At 53.0% G+C, this 27,901-nt stretch overlaps 1 protein-coding gene across 4 annotated transcripts in view; it reads left to right on the top strand.

The window, feature by feature from the left end:
* ZC3H12A (zinc finger CCCH-type containing 12A) overlaps positions 1-27,901 on the top strand; it is a 40,860-nt gene that overhangs the window by 9,692 nt on the left and 3,267 nt on the right. The window contains exons 1-5 of one of the 4 annotated variants that reach the window (XM_064635511.1): positions 17,668-17,984; positions 18,385-18,486; positions 23,304-23,747; positions 26,659-26,798; positions 27,330-27,564. In XM_064635511.1, coding sequence (XP_064491581.1) covers positions 18,482-18,486; positions 23,304-23,747; positions 26,659-26,798; positions 27,330-27,564 — 824 coding nt within the window. In that variant the 5' untranslated portion in view covers positions 17,668-17,984; positions 18,385-18,481. Of the gene's footprint in view, positions 1-17,667; positions 17,985-18,140; positions 18,487-23,131; positions 23,208-23,303; positions 23,748-26,658; positions 26,799-27,329; positions 27,565-27,901 lie in introns of those variants that run through there. The other 3 variants (XM_064635510.1, XM_064635512.1, XM_064635513.1) reach the window with 3 other exon arrangements.

Genomic DNA, 27,901 nt, shown 5'->3' with positions numbered 1-27,901 from the left:
ATGTCCTCACCAGGACCAGGCCCTCTCACTCCCACCTGCCAGGGGAAGCGGGTGCAGACCTGGGACTGCAATTCAGGCAAAACCTATCAGGACACAGGTAATTTGATTAGAAATTAATTGGCCTACATCAGAGCCTGAAAAATCCAACAGATTTGCTGCTGATAAAATTAAAATTAGAAACTGAATTGATTAGCCCGTGCCAGCAAAGGAACCAAAATGTCAGAGGCACCAGCTGCACATTTGCATTTGGTACTTAACAAAGTTCTCACCAAAGCGAGTGAGAGATGTTTGACATTTCCATGATTTCTGCAATTCTAATGTATCTTCTATTGATATTAATTTTAAAATGCAAGGGAATGCTGAAGTGAGGATTGACAGGAGGGAGTCTGGGCAGTCCAGCTCGGTGGCTGATGCAGAGTGTGGTGTGTGGCTCCTGTTGTTGGGAGCAATTGGTGTTGGACTGGGTGTGTGTCATTTTTATGCTCATCATAGTGAAGAAAAGAGAACTTGGGGAGTGTAAACCCTGGTGAAGTTTTAATTGGGAGCAGTTATTTTGAAACATTTTCTTCTGTAATACATTTTACCTTGGGGACTTATTACTGATAGGAAAATCCTATCAGGTTTATGCAAAGGTTTCTGCCACAGTCTATTGGGATATTTTAATTTCAGTTTCACAATGAGATATTCAGGAATATTGTGAATAAATCGTTGGAATGATTCTACTGTGGGAACATATGAAAATTTTCACCAAAGGGTGAAATTTTTGTTGTTTTATTTTTTTAAACAAGTGCTACAAAAGTTTATCTTCCCCTCCTCAAATCCAGGGGCATTTCCAGCTCCCTTTGTGGAACTGAGCCCAGGATTGCTGGTATTCACTGGCCCATTGCTGCAGGTGCCCATTGCTGCCCACTCTCTTCCACCCTCTCCTCCTCAGCTCTCTGCCATCCCTCACCATGGTTTGCTTCATTTCTCTCCCTACAGACTAAAATTATAAATATGTCAGATGAAAAGCTTCGTTCTCTTAGAGTGAAGGTGAAGGAGAGCCTATAAATTTTGCAGCCTGTGTCTGAGAATCTGAAAATTCCCTTTCAAAGAAAAGTCCCTCCTGCTTTATAAATGTTAATTGCAAGTCTGAGGTAACGAGAGAGACAAGGAGCCTCTGGCTCTGATCTGTGATTGTTTGACTAATATGAGCAACAGTTTAAACATGACAGTTATTATTTGATATGACACTAAATTAGAAGTTTCACACTTCCTATTAAAGATTGGCTTATTGAGGGCAGGAGGAATGTGATTCTGCAGGTCAGGCCGATGCTCAGCAGATCTGGAGATGAAATTACTGCCCCGTGGGTGGGAAGGTGCTGCCTGGGCGAGGTCCCCGAGCTGTCCCCAGGGACAGTGTGGGAAGAGCGAGGCCGTGCAGGGCACCCGCCTGCTCCAGGAGTGGAACCACCCCTGAATCTGCTAACCAGGCACTGAAAATGTGGGAAAAATGGGATATTCCCTTCTGCCAGGGTTGTTCCCTTGGGGACTGGGGGTCTGTGCAGTGAAGCCTCAAGACAGGGTGGATGAGCTGCAGCCCCTGCAGAGCTGAGGGAAGGAGCAGAATCCTGGTCCTGTGTTTCCCCCGAGAATCCCGGGGCTGGCAAAGGGCTCCTGTGGCAGCACAGCCAAAATAAGGGGTCAGGTGCCTGCACAGGCCCCTGCTCAGCAGCCCACGGGGAGCCCTGGCACTGGAGGAGTGGGCATGGAAATCAACAGTCATTTGTATGATCCAGGCAGAGCTGGAGCTCATCCTCTGGGACATTAACTGGGCATCACTTGTGCCCAGCTGGATCACAGGCTTTGGGGAATAGGAGGCATTATTTCTTTTTTATGCTAACAATTAATTCAGCTGCTGGTTGTGAGGCTGGTTCAGGTGCCAGGTGAGCTGATGGCTTCTCACAGGGTCACACCAACACCATGAATGGTGCTGATCCCAAAACCTGCCTGGGACAGGCTTACTAGGAATAAACTAAGGATAACCAGAGAAACCTCCCCTGGACTCCAGGACCTGCTCACATCCACCCACAATTCAAAGCCTGAGCCAGAGTGATCCTGAGCAGCTCCAACCATTTGAAGTCTGTGCTGTAATGCTGCTAAAATTACCAAACCCCACTGTACTTAGGAAATAGCCATTATCAGAAGCTACTTTTATTGCCATGGAAACGGAGAGATAACAGAGTAAAGTCCAGCTGTGTGATGTTTATGGATGAGCTGCTGGCCTGAGTGGCACTGTCAGGGGCCAGGAGGTGGGGGTTCATGTGGCCATGTATGTATGTGTGTGTATGAGTACATATATAAAGATGTACCAGGACCTTAGGAAAAAATACAGCTTTGTATCAAACCACCAGAACTCTCCATTTGTGGCCAAACACTGAATTCCATTTTTCTGGACTCATAGAAGGTGTAAGATGGAATCACACAAAAAAGCCCAGAGTAGGAAAGCCATGAGAGCACAAGGGAAGGTCACCCTGTTAGCCCCTGCCCCATCTGCACCTCAAGTTTTTTCTTTTCCCTCAGATTTGGGCTGAAAAACTCCAAGGCAGGGATGTGGAACAGAGTGTGGAGGGATGCAGGGCTGGGGATGTGGGAGCAGCTGCTCCTCCAAGGCTCTGGAGGCAGGGATGGTGCCAGCTGACAGAGCAGCCTGCAGGGCCCCTCTGCTCTGCAGAAGAAAGGCGATGAAATTTTAATCAGAACTTGCCCAAAGTGTGCAGAATTGTGAATAAGGGCCCCAGTGTGCTGCTCACCTCCATCTTCCTCCTCCTCTCATCTCAGGCACCATCATCTGCAGAGCCACCTCGGAGTGTGTCGTGCTCTGACTTTCCCCAGGATTTCAAGCTGCCCAATTTATGTTCCTCTGGAGCAGGGGACCTGCTCAATCTCTAATTTACGTGTTTTAATCAGGGCACCAAATGTGAGAGAGCTCAAGGGAAACATGTCCCTTTTAAAAACAAAGTTATTGCTTTAATAAACACGAGAGGGAGGCAGTAATGGACCAGGGAGCTTCCCCTGGTTAAAAATTTAGTAATCAAGCCCTGCTCTTAATGAGACTGAGGATGAGCCGTGGGGAACAGGAACGTGTTCCTTGGCAGGACAGGTGATGTGACCACAGGGAATGCAAACTGCACCTCAGGGTCCTGCTGGAGGGGCTCTGGGGCTGTGGAGCTTCCTCACCTGTCAGAGCTGTGTGGGTCTCTCCATAAGGTGATTCCTGCTCAGGGCAGGGATGCTGGTGCCTGGCAGGGCACCCACGCCTGGCACACCCAGGATGGGTCACCCTCTGCTGCAGTTGCTGTGTCCTGTCTGACTTTGATCTAGGTAATGACTCTGAACTCTTGTTAGATCCCATTTTGTGCTGAGCCTTTCATGGTTCCTGTCATCTTCTTTATTCTGCTGCTCTCTTTGAAGTAGCCACGGCTGGGCTGGGGCCGGGGGAGCAGTGTCATTATTTCCTGAGAGCACCTTTGCAGGATGACAGGCAGCAGCTCTGCCCGAGGACAAAGGAGCCCCAGACACAAAGTGCCAGGGCAGGGGTGGGATCCAGGGGGGCAGTGGACCCTCAGCACCAGCCCCACTGTGACAGTGCCAGCGCAGGGGACACTCACAGCCCGCAGTGCTCCTGCAGCCTGGCTGGCTCAGTGAGGGAAGGGCAGTGCAACTGGGCTTCAGAACAGCAATAACACCTTTCTAGAACCAGAATCAGTGACACCCTTCACTCCTCCTGTCTCCCCCTGTGCTTGGGTAGCTGACTGAGCCAGGACTAGCCCCGTGTCAGGCAATAGGAGTGTGGTTGCCCCTTTATTCTGCTTTTCAGCTTCTCCCTTCTCTGTTCATAGTTAAAGGCATAATTCTCTGTCATATCTGGCTTGGCAGCATGTCAGGAGCCTGTGCCAGGCAAAGTGGGAAGTGAGACTAAAGGATTTCCTTTACACATTCACTCAATGCAAAATATTCTCGGTGTTCACCAGATTGGTTTGCATTTGCCCTTGAAAATGCTCCTCGTGCAGAAAACTCTCACCCACCCCTGCTCACCTGGCCTGAACCTCCCCAAGACTGGACTAAGGTCTGGCTGTTCCCTGAGTGCCTCCAGCTCCGTTCCAGTAGCAGGTGGGAACCCGAGGGCAGCATCCCATGGAGTGCACACAACAAGCAGACAAATGAAGAAGGAAGGGTTTTTTGCAAGACAAGTCAGTATAAAAGGCATTTATTCCTTCTTTATAGTTCATTACAGCTGAAACGAGGCTTTTCTACTCAGAAATCAGATGCTTGGAATCCTTTCTAAAAGTGCTATGAGCTCTCTTCCATCTAATTTTGGAACAGATATATTCACATTGCTCCTGCTGCGCTTTGTTGTGTCCCAAAAGGCTGACAATCTGCTGGCAGAAACCGCAGGAAAATGCAAGTAAACCCAGATAAATGGTGGTTATGGTGAGGCAGCGTTTGTCACAGACCCAGGGCAGGTGAGCAGTCTCTAACCTGTCCTGTGGCACCAAACTGAGAGCCAGGTCAGCCCAGGGATGGAGGTTCCCACTGCACTGTGTCCACACCTCGTCATGTCCCCCTTCACTGTGTCCTCCCAGCACCACGTCCCCCACTCACCCCTGTGCAGTGAATCTCAGCGGGGCTGGCTCACCCTCTCCTGCTGCAATCTCTCCTGCTCTTCAAGGGTGTTTTCAGCCAGTTCCTCAACTGCAACACAGTGTGTGACAGGAGCTGTCTGATGCCATCGTGGGGGTCACTCTGAGGGGCAGCCGTGTGTCCATTTGGCATCTGTGTTGTGCAATGTCCCACCAATGTCTTGTGCTCACTGCCCTGGGGTTCTGATCCCCTGTATTCACTGCCCTGGGGTTCTGACCCCTTGTTCTGGGGTTCTGATCCCCTGTGTTCACTACTCTTTGTGCAGTGTATGTATTTATTAGCCCTGTGTTGAGCAGTTTAATGAATCCAGGCCTTTAGGGAGAATTAACAGTGTATTAACGCCGCATCTGAAAAATTAAAGGAATAGTCGAGCAAATTTCTTTTTATTGACTTTTAGTGAGCCATTTAATCCAAACATCTCGTTAACCGCAGTATAACGATGCTCTGTAATGGGTTCTGCAGTAAGAACAATTAGCTTTGCAATTAGCACAAGAGTGAGAGCTCTGCAACCGCCTGCACTTGGCGCGGGGCCGCCAGGAGCACGGGGAGGGAACAGAGCATTGCCATGGGCACGGGAGACTGCTGGACTTTGGGCACCACTAACATTCCTCCTCTTGCTCTGACGTCCCCAGGGATCGAGGGGTGGGGGTGAAGCTCAGCTGCTCAGGGTCACTTATTCCTCCTCTGTCCCTGGCATGGCATCGATCGCTGTGATTTCGGGGTGAACCACAGAGCCATCATCTCATCCCTCCCTGCCCAGCCCAGGGCCTCCCACGGCAGGGGCAGGATGGGTGTGGGGCAGGGCTGGGCTGGCAGGAGTGGCCACTGTGGGGCAGGGATGGAGAACCCACCAGTGGTACCGTGCCTACCCCAGGGATGCTCCTGGGGGGCTCCGGTGGCCGTGTGTCCAGGCAGCTGCACATCCCAGAGCACAGGGAGATGTTTGTGACACGGGGATTCTCTGTCAAAGGCAGAGTGTCTCTGTGGCTGCCCTCAAGCCCATTTCTGGGAGAATATCCACCTGGGACTGTGCTGAGGCGTGGGATGAAATGGCTATCCATCACTCCGGGCCTGCTCTGCCTGGAGCTTCTCTTCCTTGGAAAGCTGAAGATGACAAGGTTTGACATCTCAGGCTATTGAATAAATAATAACCATCAAAATGTCAGCATTTAGGTTTTATTTAAATCTCCTCACCAACAACACTAACTTAAACTTTATGATGCACCATTACAGCCTCTGAGAGCGTTCCGCCTGCCAAACAATATGTTCCATGAAAACTGATATAATCTGCTTGTTATCTGCAGCACTGCCTTGTAGTGGGGCTTTATTGATTTTCTGCACAATCACAGTAAAAAGCCTTTTTTTCCCCTCTGGTATCTTTTTATGATTCTGGAGGATTTGTTTCCGCTCATCTGTCATTTTTCACCCACTCGTATCTCGGCTGGTTTATAATGGTAAAAAACCACAATCACTATTTATTTATTGAACCACATTAACAAACAGAAGCTGACAAGGAGTGGAGACAGGGAGAACCCCCCCGAGCTGCATGGGCAGACAGACAGACACCCAGACAGACACCTTGCAGGGGTCCCCAGAGCAGGAGAGGGGCTCTGGCAGCAGCTCTGTCACCCTGGGAGGTGTTGGCCCACGCAGGGGTGACATGCTGGGGGACAGAGCTGTGAGGAGGAGTGTGCTGGGGAGGCACCTGAAGGAGGAATCAGGCTCTGCTGAGGCAGGTTTGTTGCTGGTGGTTGTGTCTCTGCCTCTGCCACGTGTCCTAGGATGGGGCACGGCTCTCTTGGAGTCCCCACTCTCAGGGGGAAGGGTCACAGTTCTCCCACGGAGAATGGGGGTGTGGGGGGCTGGTGAGTGACAGGGGGTGTCACAGAGGAGGTTCAGTTCAGCCTCTGATGTTTGGAGCTGTCCCTCCTGCAGTGAGTGTCCCCCTGCTTGTGCTCGTGCCCTGCTCAGGGACCTGTGGCCTGGGGCCCCCTCCTCGCTCCATCTCCTGCAATAATCTAAAGTCAATTTGCTGTAACAGTTGAGAATGTTCCCTTTGATGAATTCCTGTTTGCCTTTAATTTGTTACAAGATGATGAGACTTAGAGGGAATGTTGGGCTGTCAGGAAAGTGTGCTCTCAGACACTTAAATTTGTGAACTTTGATATCATCAACTGAGGCATTTTCCAGGGACTCTCTCCTAACTCCCAGCTTTGTCACTGCTGGGTTTTCTGTCTATGTCACATTTTCTATGGCACCTGAATATTTTACATTTAGGGAGCGTACCTGTGCCTTGGTGAGATTTACATGCTTTGAAATGTCACTTGCCATATGTTGCCATGATTATTATGAATTACATTCAGATGAAGAGCAGCTTCTCCCAGGTCTGCAGCGCCAGACCTTTGCACTTCACGGGATGCCAAAAATTAAATGGCATTATTAGTGCCATTAAATGGCAGCAATAAATAAACCTCACCTGTGCCCAGCCAGGCACTTGATTCATTGCGAGCGTCTGAGTTGGTCCCCTCTGAGCTGAGGCCTTGGACTCACCGGGGCCGTGGCAGGGCTGAGCAGGGATGTTCATCTCCAGTAGCACTGGGATCCCGGGCTGGGGGCCGGATAACACCAGCAGAGCCACCCCCTCAGCCCAAGGCAGCAGCACGGGAGCACCAGCATGGAACAGCACTGTGCTCAGGCAGGGGAAGCTGGAGCTCAATGCCAGGCCCAAAACTGGCATGGTTTTCCTGCTCTTCCCCCCACAGTTTTGCTGCTGCTTCCCTTTAAAGCAGGCGAGGATACAGAAGGGAAAAAATCCCTTTGCCATTTCTGAGAGTTATGAAATAATCAGGTGGCATTTCCCTTCATCGCTACTAATCACAAGAGCAAGCTCTCACAAAGAATTAGTTTGCACTAAACCTTTTGCAAATCTCCAAAGCCACAGATGAGAGATCGTAGAACTGGAGATTATGACTTTTAAGTTCAATTCATTACCTCAAATTAGCATCAAACTGCACAGCCCTGTAAGCAGAGCTCATGGCACAGCCCCTGTGCCTCTGGTCTGGGGAGGCAGAGCAGGTTTGAGGAGAGCAGGGCTGGAGAGGAGCAGTTCATGTTGGAGCACATTCCAAACAGTGTCTTCTCTCCTGCTAGAGCAGATCATTGTGTTATTAGGCAAAATAGATTTTAGAATTGATTTATCATTCCCTTTGGAGAGGTTTTGCTGCGTGGAGCTGGAGCTGCCAGCCTGGGCATGGGAGCTGTGTCCCTGCAGCTCTGTGAGCAGAATGACCCAGGCAGGGAAGAAAACTCATGAGTTATGATGACACACAGTTTAGAGCTGTGCTGCACTCCTGATGCTTTCTGGAGTTTTAGTGTAAGGGTCACACGTACTTCTTCTGGAAGTAAAGCCCCACTTCTGGTCACACACATCTGCTGCTGCTCATGAAATGCTCCCGCTGACACACCCCCGCGCTTCAGCCTCTGTGTGAGGGGAGTGGGGCTGGCCAGGCCCCCCAGAGGGGGTTTGGCAATGGCAGAGGGGCACCATGAGGGTGCAGGGGGCTGGGTGAGAGATCCTGGTCCCTCCAGACCACATTCCCTGAAAGGCTTTTCCAAAGCAGCTGCTGCAGGCAGGGAGGCAGCCATGGAACCGCTCCCTGCAGAGCGCTCAGCCTGAATCAGAGGCCATGGCAGTGTGGGGAAGGCCCAGCCCTTCCTCTGTGCCTTCAATCAGGTGATGCTCCAGTGAGCCAGAAACTGAACTGCAAAACCCATTAGATCCAGCAAAGACAGGGGCAGACTCCTGCTCACACCACAGACAGAGCTGTCTCCCTGGACCGACCCAATCCTGTTCTCATCCATTTTTCATCACCCTGGCAGTGCTGGGCTGCAGCCACGGCGCAGTGTCCCTGGAGCAGGGCTGGGCTGGGCTGTTCCACCTCGGGTTTGGAGCAGACTGACATGGGGAGGGAGTGCATGGCCTCCAGCCCTGGGCACAGGCCAGCAGGGATGTTTCCAGGCAGGCTCCGGGGATGTGTCCTGTGCAAGAGGACCAAGGGCTGGTCCCCAGGTGCCACCTCATGCCCCAGACCTTGCACCCATTGCAGGGAGGCCAAGCCCAGGTGCAGCTGGGAGGGCAATGAGGGATCAGGACCCGAATCCCCCGTGCCCCCCACCTGCCTGCACGAGGGCACACGTCCCCACGGCAGCAGTACAGTAACAGTCCATTAATTATGCCATTTAATTAGATGACAAATATTCCTATTTCAGTAATGACTCTGCTCGTGCTGCATTTAGCTCCTCGCGCTGCAGTGACGCAGCCGCCGCCCGTTCGCTCCCTCCTAATGAACAACCACTTAGAATTTTAAAAAGTGGAGAATATCTTTCTGAGTTAATTAGCTTGAAATTAGCTTAATCACAGCTCATTTAAACTTATCTAAACAACAGCATGAGGAACTCTAGGAAAACTTGGGCTCAGTCTTACTCAGCTTTCCACCCAGCGATGTGGCCGGACGGGGGTTTTATGCCTCTGTGTCTGACTGATTTGAATATTAATTGTGTGTGACCTGATGCATTCCTCTCATGCAGATCCAGCCCACAATTACTTTACTTACCTGCTCTGCCTCCTGCAATAGTTGTCAGGAATAATGAATTAACCCTGAATTTGATCCTGAACAGAGAAACGTCACGCTGGAAGAAGTTTATTATTTCATGTGCTTTTCAGGGTTCCTGAACACGATGCTAAGATCTGATCAATTGAACATCTGGGTTTCCTGGAGGCTGAGGCAGGATCATGCAATATTTACATCAATATTCTGAGATCAAAGACGGCTTCGAGTCTTGGAAAAAAACTACGTGCAGAGGGATAAAATGGAGTGGAGGAAGCCAGAGCTGAAATCCAAGTCAAGCCCTGTCCAGACAGAGCCAGGCAGGGCAGGATGTGAGGAGGTCCCTCAGCGCCGTGGGAACCACGGGGACATGGGTACCATCAAAAGGACACAGGGGAGGCAGCAGGATTTTCTTTCTTCAGAAGGAGCAGATAACATTGCCAGCCCAGCTCCTGGAGGAAACAGCTTCTCTTTCTGGTTGGTGTTGGCAGCTGTATCACTGAGCTGAGCAAATGCCCCTGCCCCGAGGGGCCAAGGGGCCAGCAGCCTTCCACCATCTGTCACAGAGTGAGGACACACCTATGGCAGGTTCTGGTGCTGCTGTCACAGAGTTCTGTCCTTCCCCTGGGCTGGTGGGGCCTGGGATCACCTCCAGGGTTTCTGGCTTTAGATTCAGGATGTCTCAGCCTGGGGGTGCTGGGGGCCAGGGGGTGCAGGAAGGGACCCATGGGATCCTGGGATCCCCTTGGCCCAGTGTGGAGAGTGATAGCACACCTCAGGAGTTTCTTGTCCCAAACCACCATGTTTCTAACCTGCTCTTAGCTCCAGCTTCAGAGGGAGGCAGACCTTTCAATGCCAGATTTCAGCCTCCAGAGCGAGTTCCGCAGCTCTGGAAGAGCAGAGCGAGTTCCCCTGCGAGCGGCTGGGGCTGCCTGGTGGCAGGAGATGCTGGTGGCAGTGCCAGCCCGGCTGCTGCTGCAAACACGCAGGAGAGCAGAGAAAGGTGAAGGCAGAAACCCTCAGAGATCTCATTAGCAGGAAGCATCCTCCAACTGCTGCCATGGTTGTCAAAGCCCGGGGCTCGGGCACCGCAGAGAACCGTGGGCTGGGGACAGACGGTCACCTCGACCCGAGAGCTCTGGGTGCAGGTTGGACCTGAGCATGCACTGAGCTGTGTCACAGCCCACTGCCCCTTCCCCGCTGCAGAGATGGAAGAACACCCATCCAAACCCTCTGCAGAGCAGCTGTTCATGGAATCAGAGGTGGAGCACAGGAGGGCCCTGTTTCAGCCCCATTACACCGGGCTGAGAAATGTTCTGCTGAGGATGAGGGGCAGCTCCCCCAGCATGTTCTGCTGAGGATGACAGGCAGCTCACCCAGGTACCTCTCTAATTGCAGGTTTGCTGCATGAGTGGATTATTTCCATGGTGCCAGTACTTCCCAGAAGCAGCTCCCTTCGGGGACACTCTTATTTCCCATATCATGAAAAATGTAACTGGTGTTTAGGGCCTGTTTCAGCACTCTGGTATTTGTGCCACTCTCATTAGCCGTAGGAGGGAGTGTTGTGCTGCACCAGGAGTGGAAGCGACTCCTGTGTTTTTAAATCAGACACAGTATCAAAATACTTCAGGGCTCCTTCAGCAGAGAAACAAACACCCTCTGCCCACTGCAGTGATACTTGGTCCCTCTGGCTTAGTCATTTACTCTGCAGTTAGCAACAAGGTGAATTTTAATTCCAGACCATTTTTTCAGCTCTGCTGCTCCTCGTGTGTGCTGTGTCTAATAACAATGCGAGCCATATGGTGCCTCCAGCACTGGGACTGCAGCCATGGGGTAACAGATGCAAAATGGCCCAAGATAATAGATGGAAAAGTTTGTCTTCTCACTTTTGAGGAGCTTGAAGAGCTCCCAAACACAGCAACATGAAATATTCAGCAAATTAAACATGGCTGGGATACATAAAGGCCAGCCCTGCTGGAAATTATTTCTTCTGGGAACCCTTTCTAGGACACTTTGGAGACACAGCTCCAGAACTGTGTCAGCAGGATGGCGAGTGACAGGAGCTGCCTGAGAGCAGTCTCCCTCATGGATTCTTTTAGGAAGTGCCCAAAAAACATCCATCAGAGCCAGGTGGGCAGGACCTGGAGCAGGGAGAGGGGTGAGATGGCACCCTGGGGTTCTTCTCTTCCCTGGATTTGAAACTCCCTGAGTCTTTGCTGCCTTTTCCCACCCAGATGCTGGCCTTGCCTACAACACACAACTGAGCTCTGCAGAGTCCTGCCTCACCCAGGCAAGCAGATCTCATTTTCCAAGAATTTCCAAACCCATCGGCTCAAAATAATAGAAGCAAAATGAAAATAAGATTGTAAGGGAGAACTTTTCCAGCTCCTGCAAAAAACAGAGCTGGTAAAGGACAAGTCAAAGTGGTTCCCAGCCCACGTCAACACCGGGCTGAGACCACCCCAGGGCTTGGCTTTGCCTCCTGCTCTGGCTGCACGCTCTGAGCAGCCCCTCAGCTGCTCTGACAGGAGGAAAGGAGGGGACTGGAAGGCAGGGCTGGAATGCCAGGGGAAATGGTGTTCTCAGGTTCATTGTTCTCGGTGCATGGTCTGAGTGGTGAAGAGCTGGGACTGCTCATTGGAAAGGCATTAAAACTCAAGTTACAAATGACTGCAGAGTTCCACAAATGTGTCCCCCCCCGAACAGTTATTCCGTTATTGATTTGCATGGAACAAGTAGATAAATACTTAATCTGAACAGCAGCAGCGCTCTCATCATAAAGTGAATTAGTGCCTAAAGTGTCTCTGGCTCGTTAGCAGACTGGGAGCTGTGTCCCTGCTCCCAGGGCCACAGCCAGGGCTGTTCATCACCCACATCCCTCGGGCCCCCCGTGCTGCAGGACAGGGCAGGGTGGCAGTGGAGCCACAGCCAACTCCATGGGCCATGGGGAGCAGGAGCAGGGGGGGACTGGGGCACCTCCTGGCCTGCCTCCCCTCCCCACCTGGGGCCTGTGGCTGGAATCAGCTGTAATGAAGGGTGGGATGCCAAAAGAAGGGAACAGCTGGATCCCTTCCTGAAGCTTCTTCTTCAGTCCTGGGGGCTGTGCTGGGGCCAGCCCACTCCCCACCAGTGGCTCTGCAGAGGGGTGTCCCGAGCTCCTCCTGTGTTCTGTCCCACCCTGCTGGGTCACGTCCCTCTGTGGCACTGGGGTGGGCACTGGGCTGCTGGTGGAGGCCATCAGGGCTGGCAGGAAGGCCAGGGATGGAGGCATGAGAATTGTAAATAGTTTTAAAAGGTAATTAAGACTTTGGACAACTTTCTCATTATAGGTGAGAACTAATATTGATAACGTTCTTCCTGGCTATTCTCCTGTGGACAGATTTTCTGCAGGAAAGCAACTGAGCAAGCATATTAAAAAAAATCCATTCTCATCATCCCTTTTCACATCCCATCTCCCTCCAGGGCGCCTCCTCTCCTCCCATCACCTATCAACAAACAAACAGTTTGGCTCTAATTGCGAAGGACAAGTGCTGAAGTGGGGAGCTGAGGGCCCAGCGAGATGGATGGGCAGGGGGGATGTTCTCCACACCGACATCGTGTCCCAGCACGGGGCGGGAACAGTCTGGGCTGATTTACTTTAGATTTGAGCTGGGAGTAAATTGGAAGACATGAATCATCTTGACGCAGACGCTCCGGAGATGGATTACCTGCTTTGGCAGCTTGTTCCTCTCTTTCCTCAGCCACGCTTTTCTCCTTTCAGTGAAGTTTCATTTCCCAGACACAGGAGGTTCCTGCTCCAAGCCTGTGCCCCAGGAGGCCTCATGCCACTCTTCCGAGTGCTTCCATGGCCAGGCTGGACCAGCAGCTGCCAGAGTGATTCCCCTGGGTGATTCCCACTGGCTGGGAGCTGCTGTGCCCCTCCAGACGAAGGCCTAGGGCGCCCTGCTTTTATCTGGCATCTCCAGACTGTCAGCCACAAATAGCTTTGGGCTGAAATAGTGTTACATTAGTTCTGACTCCCACGTAAGCAGCTGCAAAGTGCTTCTGACCTCTTTCTGCCCAGGCTGCCCTGCTGTTCAGCACATCCCTTTCGAACTTCTTCCCCCCAGGAATCATCTCTTAAGAAACAGAGCTGAGAGCAGCCACGTGCAAGGAGCAAGCTCCTGCCAGGGCTGGATGGCTACTGCCCCTTGTTGGCAAGTGGCTTTTGCCTCCTCCATCAGTCACCCTGTGGAAAGCAGAGCTGAAAGCACAAGGAATGATGCTGCTTCACATTTTATTCACCAGGCAGAGGGACTCTCTCCCACTGTGATCTTTGTGGCTCCAGCAAGGGGCAGTGCACCAAAGAGAAATGCTCAACTCGCTTGTGTGATGCTGCAAGGCAGGACTCAGCCCTGCTCTGGCCAAGCAGCCTAAATCCTCGGTTAAATAAGGTCCCGACACCTTCCCACCTTAAAGAATTCAGCACTTCACTCCACAAATTATGAGCTAAACAGGCAAATAAGCCCCATCCTGGTTCTGCAGTGATTGCTGCAATCAGAGCCCAGCTCAGGCTGGTTCCCAGGGACTGTAAATCCTGAACTCTGCAGGCACAGCCCCGGTTGATAGTGAGTGATTAGCTTTAATTCCACCTCTTCCTCTCTTTAAGACAGTTCATCTGGAGCCCCCATGGTGTTCCTCCCAGCTCTGCTGATCGTGGCCCTGCACTGGAGCAGCAGCCCTGCCCTCCCGCATCAGCCCCCTCCGGCCCCCTCCTTGCTTTCCTTCTTGTCTCCAACTTAACTTCTGCTGGAGCTGATTTGTTCTTGGTAGGAGGGGATTTTGAAGCAGGAGGAAATCTGGGGTAGGAAGCAGCCCTCTCCTGAAGGGTCCCAGATGAGCCCTCCACCCTGGGTGAGCTGCTGCTCCAGGGCAGGTTTTGGGACCTCTCCTGCTGCTCACAGCTGGGGCTTCCCCAGCTGTCCCCTGAAGCTGCCATTCCCAGACTGTCTTTGCCATTCCCCAGTGTTTCCACTGGCCTTTGGGGCTCTGGGGCCCATCTGAGGAACGTGAGGTAAGAAGCAGGTTTGTTTGCATTTGTTTTTAAGACGAGTGGATTTTTGAGCGCAGCCTTGCTTCCTCCCTCCTCTCCATCCCCTTCTCCAGATCCCTTTGAACAAATCAGTCCGTTTGCAGAGTCCTGTTGTTTAATTTTGCTGATTGCTGAGTCTCAACCTCCCATTAATTGCTTTTGCCCGCCTTTGTGCATTCCATTAAATGAGAAAATGCCACACATAAAATTTTAATTTTGAAAGCCGCCTTGTTTGTTTTATATTCAAATTACCCACGCCGTGCCGGCCGCAGAAACAGACGCTTTCTCATTTCATTAAAAACTCTTTGTGATGATAAAAAGCAGCAGAAATGAGATAAAAAGTGGTGTTTCCTTAAAGGCACATGAAAGTGAGAGAGATAAATGCCATGTATTGTAGGGATCAAATCCAGCACAAGGCTGCGAAGCGGCGATACCGGCGCGGAGGCTGCGCTGGCGGCAGTGCAGCAATAGCTCCTCTCCCAGGGCACTGTGGGCTCTGCCTGGCCTGGCCTCTGTCACCCACTGCTGCTGCCATCCCTCTGTCACCCACTGCTGCTGCCATCCCTCTGTCACCCACCACTGCTTCCATCAGGGACCTGCAGCAGAGCACCCGGGAGGCCTCCAGCTGCCTGTGTCTGTGTCTGTGTCTCCAGCCGTGGATCCCTCCAGCCCTGGTGTCCCCAGCCCTGCCGATGGCCGGCACAGTGAACCCATCACCGTGTCCCCAGGTCAGTCCTGAAGCTGCCCTGGCACTGCACAGGTGAGAGGGGATCAGTGCCAAAGTGAGAAGGGCAGAGAGGCCATTTGCTGCTGGCGGGTGGGTGCAGGGGCAGAGGGACCAGCTCCCTCCTCTCCAGCCCCAGCTTTCAGACCTGGTGTGTGAGTACACATGGGGGATTGAAGCAGCTTCTCGGGAGGGACCCTCAGAAGGACCAAAGCCCTCAGCAGCCCCAACCACTCTCCAACAGCTGCTGGTCATGGCAAAGCTCATTGTTAAGCAAACTTTGTGTCTTCCCTCGCTCTGTAGCAGATGTGACCACTGGGCACAGAGACCCACACAAAGGGGGCTGAGGCCAGTTGAGGCTCCTGTGCATTGGGAGATGTTCACTGATCCCTTGGGTGCTCAGTGTTCCTGTATTTATTCTGCTCAATGGGATCTGTAAATCAGCACAAATGAAGAACAAACTTCCAGCTTCAGACTTGATTGCTTCGCTTCTATTTTTTTCCTCATCCCTTAACATCAAAGTGAGTTCTTTCTACTTGATTTTCAATATTCCTCAGCAGTTGCTGAATTGCTATTCAGTTTTACACAATTTTTCCACCCACTGCAGTTTTAAAGGTCATTTAATTATTATTACAAAGAATTACAAAAAGATAGCAAATTGTTTAAATGCCTTAAGCTGCAACAGGTTATTAGCATGGATTTTTTCTAGTCATGTTAAATGGATCAGTATTTACAGCTCGGGAGCCTTTGCATTGTGCTGTGTCACCCGGTGAGGCTCAGGGAGCGGGGCCAGCCCGGCAGTGCTGTGGCAGGAGCTGCTCCACTGCTCCCTCCAAGAGCAGGAAAAGACGTTTCTTTGGGAATTTCAGACCCCGATTCCCACAGCATCCCCCTGCAGGGAGTGCCGGGATGGCTCTGCAGACTCTGCCACAGGACCACAGGGATCGGGGCTGTGGGGAGCAGCCTGGGGGTGTGATGACAGAAACCTCCAGAGGCTGCTGGCGAGGCACAGCCCCTCCTGAGCACTCAGAACAGGCTGCTGGGTCACTGCTCTTTGTGGGTCTCCAGGAGCTGTTTTCCCTTCATTTCATCAGCACGTTAATGAGAGTCTCTGCTAAGGCAAACCTAAGTGGGAACCAAAATCCAGCCTCCTGTTTTCATGAGAACACCTTTCCTACCAAAATGCAGCTACTGCTGGTAAAGAGGCAACATTCCACCTTCCCAGAAACACTGCATGGATCAAGAAGGAAGAGTAGGATGTGCTGCAAACAAGCAGGATCACAAACAGGGATGGGGGTGAGGCAGACCAGATCCACCTCCTGCTCTGAGCAATCGGAACCTCTTGGTATTTACTGTAAATTATAAACCAAAAGACAAGTTCCCATTTCTGCACATCAGATTGGACAGACAAGCCCAGCAATGAACACAAGTTTGTCAGCAGGACTGAAGTGGCATTACCCAGCCTTGGCCTCTCATTCACCTGCTCTCTGCATCACATCATCCTTCTCATCCCAAATGCTCATTCTGCAAAGCTGAGACAAGAGACAATTAGTGGGAACATTGGATTAAACTGTAAACCCTCACTCACGCCTCTAGGTGGAAGGCTGAGAAAGCAGATCTGATTCTTAGAAGAGGGGGAAAACTCCCAAAGAGCAAAACTAAAATGCAATCACTCCTTTGCCCCCTTTCCTTGGTGTCAGCTGTGAATCAGGTGTGTGGGCTGGGAGGATGTTAAAAGCTGGCAAGGTCTTGACTGAAACCATCTGACAAACAGACCTCAGATCCCACACGCTAAATATTGTGTCTCATGAGTCTCCGCTCCAGAAGCTGTTTTGCAATAAATGCATCACTCCTGCGCACAGTTGAGTAAAAGTGGAAAGACAGGCTGGGGCCGGGCTGGGCTCTCCCACCGTGCCACAGCAGCAGGACTGGGATTGGGGCTGGGGGTGGCAGGGACCAAGTGGCAGCTGGAGCACCCTGAGCGTGGTGCTGTGCCAGGGGAGCTCCCTGTGGCCCGGACACCACACGAGTCCCCAGGAGCAGGCAGAGCCCGGCCCTGCTCCAGCCCCACGCCTGGTGCCAGGGAAATCCCCAGCCAGAGGGAGCGAAAGCATGGTCTTGCCTCACTCTGCTGGGCTGCTCTGATAGCAGTGGGGCAGAGGGAGAGGCCGGGCCTGGTTGCTCTGCTGCATCCTGTGCGTTGCACAACTGCTGCACGGTGTGCCGCCCTCGGTCCCTGACTGCTCAGTGCTTGGCCATGCTCGTGGGCATCCTCCAGGCACTGGGGAACGACCTTTCCCCTGAGGTGTGGGCCAGTGAACACCTTGTCCAGCTATAGCCTGAGCAGGTAGGAACACCTGGCCCCTGCCTGCCACCACACTGACACCTCCTGACACCTCCTGAGTCATATCAGACTCCTGTGACATCACGGGAGCACGAGCGGAGCTGTGGCTGTTTGTCTTTCTGCCCCGCTGACACACATCCGTCCCGGGGGGCCGGCGCTGCCCCACATTGCGCAGCAGGCGGGGGTGGCAGGGCCGGCACGGCCCCCACCCCACACAGCCCCGGGCCGGGTCCGCGCTGACCCCGCGCCCTCCCGGGAGGAGGAGGAAATGAGTTTCCTGACCGGCAGTGTGTGCTCAGAGCCAGGACCTCCCTTTCCTAACAGAAGCATTGGGGAAAACCAGCCTGTATCCCCAGGGATTCATGATGAGCCCACTTAGCTTTGGGAAGCTTTCCAGGACTTAACCCTTGGGTTTGGAACTTCAGCAGGGCCCATGAGGGAAAGACTGGAGATGTCCTTCCCTAACCTCCTGGGTGTCCAGAGCAAACACTCCTGCTCTGCTTTCAGTTCCTTAGAACAAAAACTGCTTCCCAGATGGATGTGACTTCTCAAGAGGTATTTGCTTAGCAATAGGCATAAATCTTCTGCTCTTCACATTGCTCTGGGTGGGATAAAATATTCTGTGACTGTCTATTTAAACATCTTACGTTAATACCATGAAGTGTTTGTTCAACTTCCATTATTCTTTTAGCTCTGAAGTAGCAAATGCTCCCAGGCATGTCAGAGTACAGCAAATCCATGGCTGCAGACACTGCATCCAAACTAAACTGGGGCTGAGCAGGCAGGGATGTTTTTGGATGAGGGGACCGCTGACATTTTCCAGCAGAGAGGCTGTGGCTGGGAAGGGCTCAGCAAAACTGTAAATGTTGTTGCCACAGACCCTTGCGCAACTGCTCGGTTTTCCCCACCATCGTTTATTACTTCAGTCTGTTGCTTCTCTCTCCTCTTGATCCAGCTGTGGGAAACCCGAGGTTGCCCGGTGAGCCAGGAGCACAGCTTTGGAACAGAGAAGGGGTTGCCAGAGTGCGGATGCTCTGAGTGCTGCTGTTAGAATGAGGTGAGCACAGAGGAATCACCAGGTAGTGAATCCCTGATTCATCCTGGGCAGTGACAGGGGGACTTTGGTGCAGGGGTCTGGGGGAACCGCTTTCCCAGGCCCAGTCGAGACCCCGCGCAGCCCTCGGGACACCCTGGATGATGGTGAGGCTTCTGCTGCCTCTGTCACTTCAGCCCTCAACAATAACAGGTTTATAGCCCAAAACCCCCCAGGAGGTTGGCTCTTTTCCTTGACAAAAGCACAACAGAAAAAAATTGTCAGGGTGTGCCCAATCCATCTGTCACTGAGGAAATAAGCCCGTCCTATAACTTAATGCCATCAATCACTAAGACCAAAGGTAGAGATCAAGGCTGCTTACTTGGAGGAGTACCTAAGGCCGTGTCTAGTGAGGAACAGTGACAGCCAAATAAATTTCCCTGGTGTGGTCCCTCAAGAGCCTGTGCACTCCTCCAGAGCTCAGAAACATGCCTGCTCTGCAAGGAGCCCTCGGGCTACGTAGGGAGTGTGTTACTCTGCAGAGCACTTACAAGGATCTCCTTAAAAGCCAGGGAACAAGTTCAAGATAGAATGTTTCAGAGAAAAACCCATCTACTTGTCTGCAGCTGCACAGGAATCCCAGACTGGTGGGTGAAGGCCGTGCTGGCAGGACCATGAGCATGTGATGGGGACTGCGGGCACGTGGGCTCAAAACACGAGCTCTGCATCATCGGTGAGCTTCTCCTCTAGTCCTCGCTTGCTACATTTTCCTTCTTTCTGAGGAGGCCTCAGCTCCCTTTTCTCCTCTGGCATCACTCTGGCAGGTAGCACTGGGGAGGTTGGGAGCTCCTGCCTGACGTGTGTGCAGGAGTGACCTTCCCACCGGTGCCTCCGCCGGGCACTGTCCAACCTGGGGCGATGCTCGGCTGATGGGATCTGCCTTGGGCAGCTCGCCACGAGGCTGCCATCAGAGATGTCTCTGTCGAGGCCAGCCAGAGCAGCAGATGGTCTCTCAAGCAGCATCTCCATGAGCCTGAGTGGTTGTGCTGTGAAAACAAACTGCCATAAGCGGATGTTGCCCAGCTTTGCTTCCGGCATTGCTGCTTGGCTCTCCTCATGAGGAAAGGTGACCCTCTTCCAAAGAAAGGGCATAAATCATCACTTGGTTTTTCCTTTAACTCCTGGATATGCTGAGTCCTGTGAAATAAATTATATTGCTCACTGTAAAAGAAAATCCAGAGGCAGCTCTGCCAGCCTCTTGAATCCCTGAGTTGTAGGTGACGGGAGGATTCAGTTCATCCCCAGGAACACATGCTGGTTAATGCAGTGAGATGAGCCATCAGGTTGCTCCACAGATGAGCAAGGCATTTAGGACACCAGAGCTGTTGGGAACACATGGATCCCAAGGCAGCCATCCCAGCCCTGTCCCCTCCCAGAGAGGCTGAGGCACGAGCTCAGCTTGGAGCAGGTACTTGAGTAGGTACCTCACTGCTCAGGGCTTGTGTACACAGGATTCTTAAAAAAGTTAAATTGAAGCAACTAAATCTAAAGTAGAGCATTAAAATTCTGTATAAAACTCATTCAGAATTAAAGTGGCCTTAATTCAGTTTAGTTTAGTCCCAAATGTTACTATATAAGGCCATTTAAATTATCTTTAATTAACATAATGGTCCCACATAGGCCATTATAAATGAGGTTTAATTAGCCCATTTTTAGAAGCTAGTTAGCTGCCTTGAGCTTCCACAGGAATGCAGCCAGGGCCACTTTGCTGACGGGGCTCCTGGTTGAGGCTGGTTAGCAGGAGTTTCACAGCACTGGCATGTCTTCCCAAGGAACTGGCACAAGGTCAGCTTCCTCCCCGCCAGCAGATAATAAGATTCTTGAATATCACCTATTTTGACTGTGTTAAATGTACGAGTGAGAGATGAAAGGCTTTGCCAGGGGACGAGCTCTTCCTTTAAAATCTGGGACATGGGAGTGGTAATCCTTAGAAAAATCCCTAGAAAAATGTGATGTCAGGATTTTATGAGACTTGTTCAGGAGCAAGGAACCAGGCTGGAGAAAAGCTGACACTGAGTCAGCAGAGAAGTGGATGGAGATGGAGGACTGGGAGGGACTGAGCCCGTCCCTGGGACAGGGCTCCTCCTGTCACAGACCACCTCGCTGTCCCCACTGCCTCTGGATGCTTTGGTTCATTTTTTGCTTACCAGAATTCTCAGCTCAGCAGGATGAGATGCTGCTGCCCTTGATGCCCACCCTGAGGGCATCCAGCCTGGGTCTCACAGGCTCCTCCCTGGAACAGCCCTGTGTTCTCCTGGGCTGTGCTGGGGATTTCCACCTCTTTTCCTGTGGCCCCAGAGGCCTCGGAGGCACAAGCCCTGCTCAGCAGCCTGGCAGTGCCAGCTGATGGTCCATCCTGCCACAGAAAGGGGCAGTGCAGCTGCCCAACAACGGGCACAGCACTGGCTGGAAGGAGAGAGTCTCGTGCCTTGCACATGGTGGTGAATGGCATTGGCACCTCTGTGATTCCAGCAGAGGCTTTGTCCTGGGAATCTCCATGTCCTCAGAAGCTGCAGCCTCCACCACTGCCCTTGCAGTGACAAAAAGAGCAGCACTTTCTGTTCAAGGTAGTTTGCAAACAGACTCATGTGCCTGCTGTCACTGCTTTGCATAAATCAGGAGATCCAGCTTTGGGGTATTTCCTACAAGAAGCACATCTGTGGCCATGCTTTCTGGTGCAATAGACTTCAGCCTGGAAGCAAAAGCACACAAACAATGCTAAATTCATGCTGACTGGAGTAGATTCCAAGGGAAAGAAGAGTTGGGAAAGCACCTACTTAAGAACTGAGTAAGGATATTATCGCTGATCTGAATCTCACTCTGTGTGTGTTACTGTTGAGTACACAGTGCGGTTTCAGACACGGCCAGAGACAAGGAAAAATGATTGTTTCGGGGTAACCACAAGGAAGATGAATGCAAATGTATTCCTGTAACTGGGAGAGTTCCTCGCTCCCGAGTTGGGCTCTGGTAAATGGCCTTAGGGAAGCAAATTTGCAACTACCTTCATTAAATTATTTAGGGATGATTAATCAGAAGTCAGAGATGTGAAATTTTTGCCCGTTGTGCAATGTTGGTTCAATCCCTGCAGCTCCACGCAGTCTGCAGGGGTGGTTTAGCGCCTGGCAGGGGACAGGTACCGGCAGGTGACAGACGCTTCCTGCCAGCGCTTATCTCCTCCACACGCCCGGGCTGATAAGCTGCTACTGGCTGAATCACGGCCACCTGCACCATCGGGATCCAAGTGGTGCAAGGGACATGTGGCAGAGACTCGGTCCCCTCGAAGTGCACGGCCGGGTGTGGCCAGTGCAGGCACCCTCAGGGCAGAGATGCTGCCACCACCCCGGCCGTGCTCTGCATGTCCATCATCAGGTCACTGGCTCTCCACTGTCACCATGTGCTGTGTCCACACACCGGTGGCTGGAACTGCAGCTCACACAGAACATTAAAACCCACAAAGCCCCATTGCCGACATGGCCGAAGCTCCTGGCTGTGTCACACGTGCCCGAACGCTGCCTGCAGCTCAGGCTGTGCTCAAACAGCAGCAGTGTGTCCCCAGGGGCCCTCAGGGCTGCGGGACTGTCCTTGCACCCGATCCCACCCGCTGTCCCAGCCCCTGTCCCAGCCCCTGTCCCAGCTCCCCCTCCAGGGTCAGCTCGTGGCCCAGGGCCTTGTTCTCCTGACAGCTCCAGACACCCACCCCAGTGAGGGGCAGCCCCGCCTGCCCCACGCACCCCACAGGGGCAGGGAACCCTCCCTTGGGAAGCACCACAAGTGTGTTCAGAGCTCCGGGACTGTGTTAACGTGTGACACCCACCCCCGGCAGGGACGGTGGGACTGAGAAAGGGCCAGAAACGGAATTTCCATGTTTTAACGTTTGTAACCAAGAGCTGGGAAATCCTCTGGGGGACCAGCTCGTGTGCCCCTGTGCCGCAGGACCACCTGGGCTGGCTCGGGGCCCTGCGGGTCCCTCAGGGGGGCACGGGCGGCCCGGGGAGCAGAAGGGCACATTTCCCTACGGGGCGGCCCTGTCGGGGCAGGTCGGCCACGCTGCGACACGGGTTGCACAGGCCCCAGGTGTTCGCAGCCGGGGCCGCAACCGGGACGCGTCCCTGTCCGTGTCCCTGTCCGTGTCCCTGTCCGTGTCCCTGTCCCTGTCCCTGTCCGTGTCCGTGTCCCTGTCCGTGTCCCTGGCCCTGTCCGTGTCCCTGGCCCTGTCCCTGTCCCTGTCCCTGTCTCTGTCCCTGTCCGTGTCCCTGTCCGTGTCCCTGTCCGTGTCCGTGTCCCTGTCCGTGTCCGTGTCCCTGTCCCTGTCCGTGTCCCTGTCCCTGTCCGTGTCCGTGTCCCTGTCCGTGTCCCTGTCCCTGTCCCTGTCCGTGTCCGTGTCCGTGTCCGTGTCCGTGTCCCTGGCCCTGTCCCTGTCCGTGTCCCTGCCCCGTTCCCGGCTGCCCCAGGAGGCTCCGGCGGGGCCCGCAGCAGCAGCGGCGGCGGGGCCGGGCCGGGCGGGGCGGGCCGGGAAGGGAAGGGAAGGGAAGAGAAGAGAAGAGAAGGGAAGCGGCGGCCGCTCCGCCCCCCCCGCTCTGCCCTTTCCGCCCCGCGCGGCGCTCCCGGGCCGGGTATAAAGCGGCGGCCGCGCCCGCCCCGCTCCGGCCCCACGGAGATGCGGCGGCGGCGGCGGCAGCGGCCCGGTGAGCGCGGCGGGCGGCTCCGGGGCGGGGGCTCGGCCGGGCCGGGAGGGGAGCGGAGGTGGCGGGGCCGCTGCTGACGCCGCTGTCGCCCCGCAGGTCCGGACGGCGAGCGGAGGCCGCGGGTGCCCCGCCGGGAGCCATGAGCGCGGGCAGCGTCGCCCCGGGCTGGCCTGAGGCGCTGCCGGGCGCGGCCCGGCCCGCGGCGGCGATGAGCGGCAGGGAGAGCCCCGAGGGGCCCGGGGACGGCCCCGAGCTGCAGCTGAAGGTGGATTTCTTCCGCAAGCTCGGCTACTCCTCGGAGGAGATCCGCGTCGTGCTGCAGAAGCTGGGCCTGGGCGCCGACACCAACACGGTGCTGGGGGAGCTGGTGAAGCACGGCCCGGCCGAGCGGGACGGCCCCGAAGCCCCGCCCGAGCCCGGCGAGGCCCCGCTGGTCCCCCGGGGGGGCGCCGGTAACAAGTCCCCCGCGCCCGGCCCCGAGGAGACCGAGAGCGACAACCTGAAGCCCATCGTCATCGATGGCAGCAACGTGGCCATGAGGTGCGTGCGGGGCCGGGTCTGTGTGCCCGCTGGGTCTGAGCTGTGCCAGGCGCACGGGGAGAGCTCCCGTTCCTGGCTCCGAGCAGGCACCGCTGGGTGCCCGGGCGGGGGCTGGAATACTTTCCGAGGTGCCTCGCCAGCACCTCGGCTCTCACGCGGACGAGCACCACGTTTGCCAGTGCGGGCTGGTCCTGGCACGGCTCTGCCCGCCCAGAGCCAGCGGTCACGGGGCAGTGACGAGGGCAGCGAGCTTCCTGCGAAACACACGTTTCCTCTTGTGCTCCAGCGCTGAGGGGATAACTGAAGGTACACTGTCCTCTTAATCAGTGTCTTTGTGTAAGTTTCCGTGTCAGGAAGTTGCTCAATAAATAATTATAGGGTTAATTAGAGAAGACTTTGTAATACAGAGCTGTCTCCTGCGTTGGAGCCCAGTCTCCAAATTGTGACTCTTGTAGTTTGGTGAATTTCTGTACAATGTAGAGAATGAAGTGTTGAAGGTGTCACCAAAGCAGGGCTGTGGCTCATCCTCAGCATTTTGAGTATCCTGGTGCTGCTGGCACAGGTCCTGTCAGACACTGTGACCAGAGCACCCAGAATCTCAGGGCTGGATATTTATTGGTGTGGTGTCCCAACTTTCACCTTGGGTTTTGCTCCCATGATGGTGAGCATTGCCTGCCCCCACCCCAACCCCAGCTGCTCCCTAACCCTCTATTTGGGGTAGTCCTGGGCTCTCTTTAATGCACCAGGTTCAGAATTGGGCTATGAAAGCTCCTTCTGTTGCAGCTGTTGCAGAGGCCACTTCCTTTGCTGTGTATGTTTGTGTGCAGATTTTATAAAAAATAATCCTGGGTGCAGGCAGAGCCTCTACATGTGTTGTGGTAGGTTTGTCTGAGGTGAAAGTGCTGCACGGAGGTTGGTTTGCAGGTGTGGTTTTTCTCCAAGCCCTGGTTGACAGTTCTGAGAACAGGACTGAGAAAAGATGGGGCACAGTTGGCTGGGGCAGAGCTGGGGCAGAGCTCAGGGCAAACGAGGAAATGGGGATGGCAGTGGAGTGTGAAAGCCATGCCCAGGGTCCCTGCAGGAGAGCCTGTTCCTATTCCAGCCCTCTCCACAGTTTTTCAGGCACTATGGAAAATGGCCCATTGTGAGCTTGGGCTGATAAGTGACTTTACCTTGGATAAGTGCTCGAGCTTTAACAGCAGGATTGGGTGTGTTTGTGAATGAGGAGCCTCTTACCCGTCAAAGTTATCCCAAAATGCAGAGGGGAACTCACAGCAACTGTGAGTCAGGGCAGGCCAGAGCCCAGAGTCTCACAGGAGAGAAGCAGTATGGCTTTCTTTAAGCAATTTGCTAGAAGGGGAATTCCATTCTGAAACTTCCTGTATTGATGGTGTGATGTTCCCTGCTGATTCATTTGCAGTGTGTACCGCGGCCTCCCTCAACAGCTCTTGACAAACTTATGCAAATCACAGTGGAAATTAGTTTTTACTTCCTTCTAAGGGAATTTTTCTTTGGCTGCTGCCAAATCAGATCAGCCCAATTAGCTGCTTTCTGGAGGTTTGAGGTTGGTAGCAGGGACTCAAAACCCGAACTAAAACTTACAACCCACCAAAAAACATTGGGTTTTTACGTATCCCACTAAAAGATTACATGCCTGGATATTTATAGCTATACTCCTCTGATGTTAGAGAAAATTTTTAGAGCACCTTCTGATGGTGACTGTGAGCCTTCTGTAACTTGAGATTTTTATTGGAGATATGTTAGGCATCTTTTTCTATGTTAGTTGTGTTGCCAAGTGTTTTAGTTCTTTTAGAATAAGTATCTTTGTACAGCTCTTCAACTTCCTTTGTAGTTTCAGCAAGAGGGTGAGGCCAGGAGGGGAAGTGAAGTTTCTCTGTTGTGGTGCCTCTGCAGGAATGGCTCTGGGGAGGAGCCCACTGGGCTGCTGAAGGCTGGGGGGAGCTGAAATGTCATTCAGATGGGAAGAGTAAGATTTGGGAGAGGTAGTGAGGAGGTGGAGAAAATTCCTGAATTCTAAAAGCAGCTGCCTTCAGTGTAGTGCATGTTCCTAGAATGCCCTCAGGGAACGCAGGCTGCTGGATCCCCAGAGCCACAGACCGGGCTGGAATACAGAGAAGTTGAAAGTTTGCCAGAACCATTATCAGCATAAGAGCTGATTGCACTGTAAATACTACTGCTTGTAAAACAGGAGAGGTAGTTTCCTCTTAGAAGTTCTGGAAACTTATTGATATGACCTAGTGAATAATTAAGAAGCATTTTTGCGTTGGTACGTGGCTTCTGACATGGTTGTCAAACTCTGTTCTTCAACTGCCATGAGCTGTTCATTCATCCAGCACTGATCATGTTCACAGGAGATGCTTCCATTTTGTGCAAATAGTGCATTTGTAGCTGAATTTTTGAGCCAGAATGTAATGAAGAAGCATAAAGACTGCATAAAATATCTTGTTTTCCTGAAGTGATCATAACAACTTTGCAAGCAAACTGCCAGTGAGGGACCAGTGCACCCTGGCAGGGGACAGCCACTGGCATCAGCTGGCAGTGTAGAACTAAGGGGGTTTGGGATCACATTGTGCTTGGGGCTAAAAATAACCATTGGGAGTCCAGGGTTGAAGCAGAGGCTGTTTCAGAGCAGCTGCAGCAGTTCCAGCTGCTCCTTCCCAGTGAGGATTTGGGTGTTTACTGGTATCCTGAGGTGCTGAAAGGAACAGTGAGGTTGGGCAGGTCTGGGTGAGGGTGTTTACACGAGACAAGCACCCAATGCTGCCTGTGCTCCTCAGCACTTTACTGAAGCTTGTCCAACTTGCTGGCTCCCTTTGCTTGGTGCATTGCCTGACTGGTCTGTACTGAATAAGGAAGTTAATGAAATCCTTAATTTTCTCCTTTGCTGCAGCCATGGGAATAAAGAAGTGTTCTCCTGCCGAGGTATCCTTTTGGCTGTCCAGTGGTTCTGGGACAGGGGACACAAGGATATCACAGTCTTTGTGCCGTCATGGAGGAAGGAGCAACCCCGACCAGATGTACTCATAACAGGTGTGGAAATATGAAAACCAAAAGTAGCTTTTCAGGCTGACTCTCTGTCACTTAATGAGCTTGCAGAGTTCTGCCTAAGTCAGTAATTAACTTCAGAATGGAAGGTCTGAGTAGTAGGAGATACAGCGAGCCGAGCTGACCAGGGAGAATTAGTCATTAACTTCTCTCCTAAGCAAGCTTTTGCCTGAATCAGCTGGAGTAATTCTGAGAACCAAATGTAATACTGCTCTGCTTCATAACTTTTTGTCTCATTTCTTGATTTCTGCCCCCCCCCCGAGGGATATACTTTGTGCTGTATTTGACTGAAGCATGTTTAGTCAGAATTATTCAAATTGAGGGGAGTTTTCTCTGAACTTGTAAACATCTGAGGTTTCTGAGTGACTCGGAACAGAGGTGATCGAGGTCGAGTACAGTCTGGGTTGTGCAGGGATGGGATGACTTGGCCTGGATTTTGTTGTTCACTTCCAGTGACACTCTGTGCGTGAGGGCCTCTGGGCTGTGCGGGTGTGCTCACAGCTGTGTGTGTTCCAGACCAGTACATCCTCCGTGACCTGGAGAAGAAGAAGATCCTGGTGTTCACGCCGTCCCGGCGGGTCGGGGGCAAGCGCGTGGTGTGCTACGACGACCGGTTCATCGTCAAGCTGGCCCACGAGTCCGACGGCGTCGTCGTGTCCAACGACACCTACCGCGACCTGCAGAGCGAGCGGCCCGAGTGGAAGAAGTTCATCGAGGAGCGGCTGCTGATGTATTCCTTCGTCAATGACAAGTAGGCCCCGTCCTCCCGGGCTTGGGAGAGAGGGCCCTGTGAGCCTGCTGGCTTGTTTTAATGAAGCAGCAGCAAGCGATGCGTGAAAAGAGCGAATGCTGGTACAGAATTAAAAAAAGCTGGAGGGATACAAAGGCAGAAGGAGTTGGAGGCGTCTCAGCTGCTCGTGGTGTGGAGCCAGGAGCTCTGTTGTAGTGAAATTCCCAGGAGAGCTCCAGGGCTTGATTTCCTCACAGAACAATTGTTAGCAGGCCCAGCAGCAGGTGCTAATTCTGGTCAACAACTGAGCACTAAACCTCTTCTGTGCTTGAAGGGAAGCATTTTGTGCTGGTGTGGA

The sequence above is a fragment of the Pseudopipra pipra genome, chromosome 24, assembly GCF_036250125.1.
Source record: "Pseudopipra pipra isolate bDixPip1 chromosome 24, bDixPip1.hap1, whole genome shotgun sequence".
NCBI classification, from domain to species: Eukaryota; Metazoa; Chordata; class Aves; order Passeriformes; family Pipridae; genus Pseudopipra; species Pseudopipra pipra.
The sequence above is the reverse complement of the archived record's forward strand: the minus strand, read 5'-3'. Positions and strand labels throughout refer to the sequence as shown.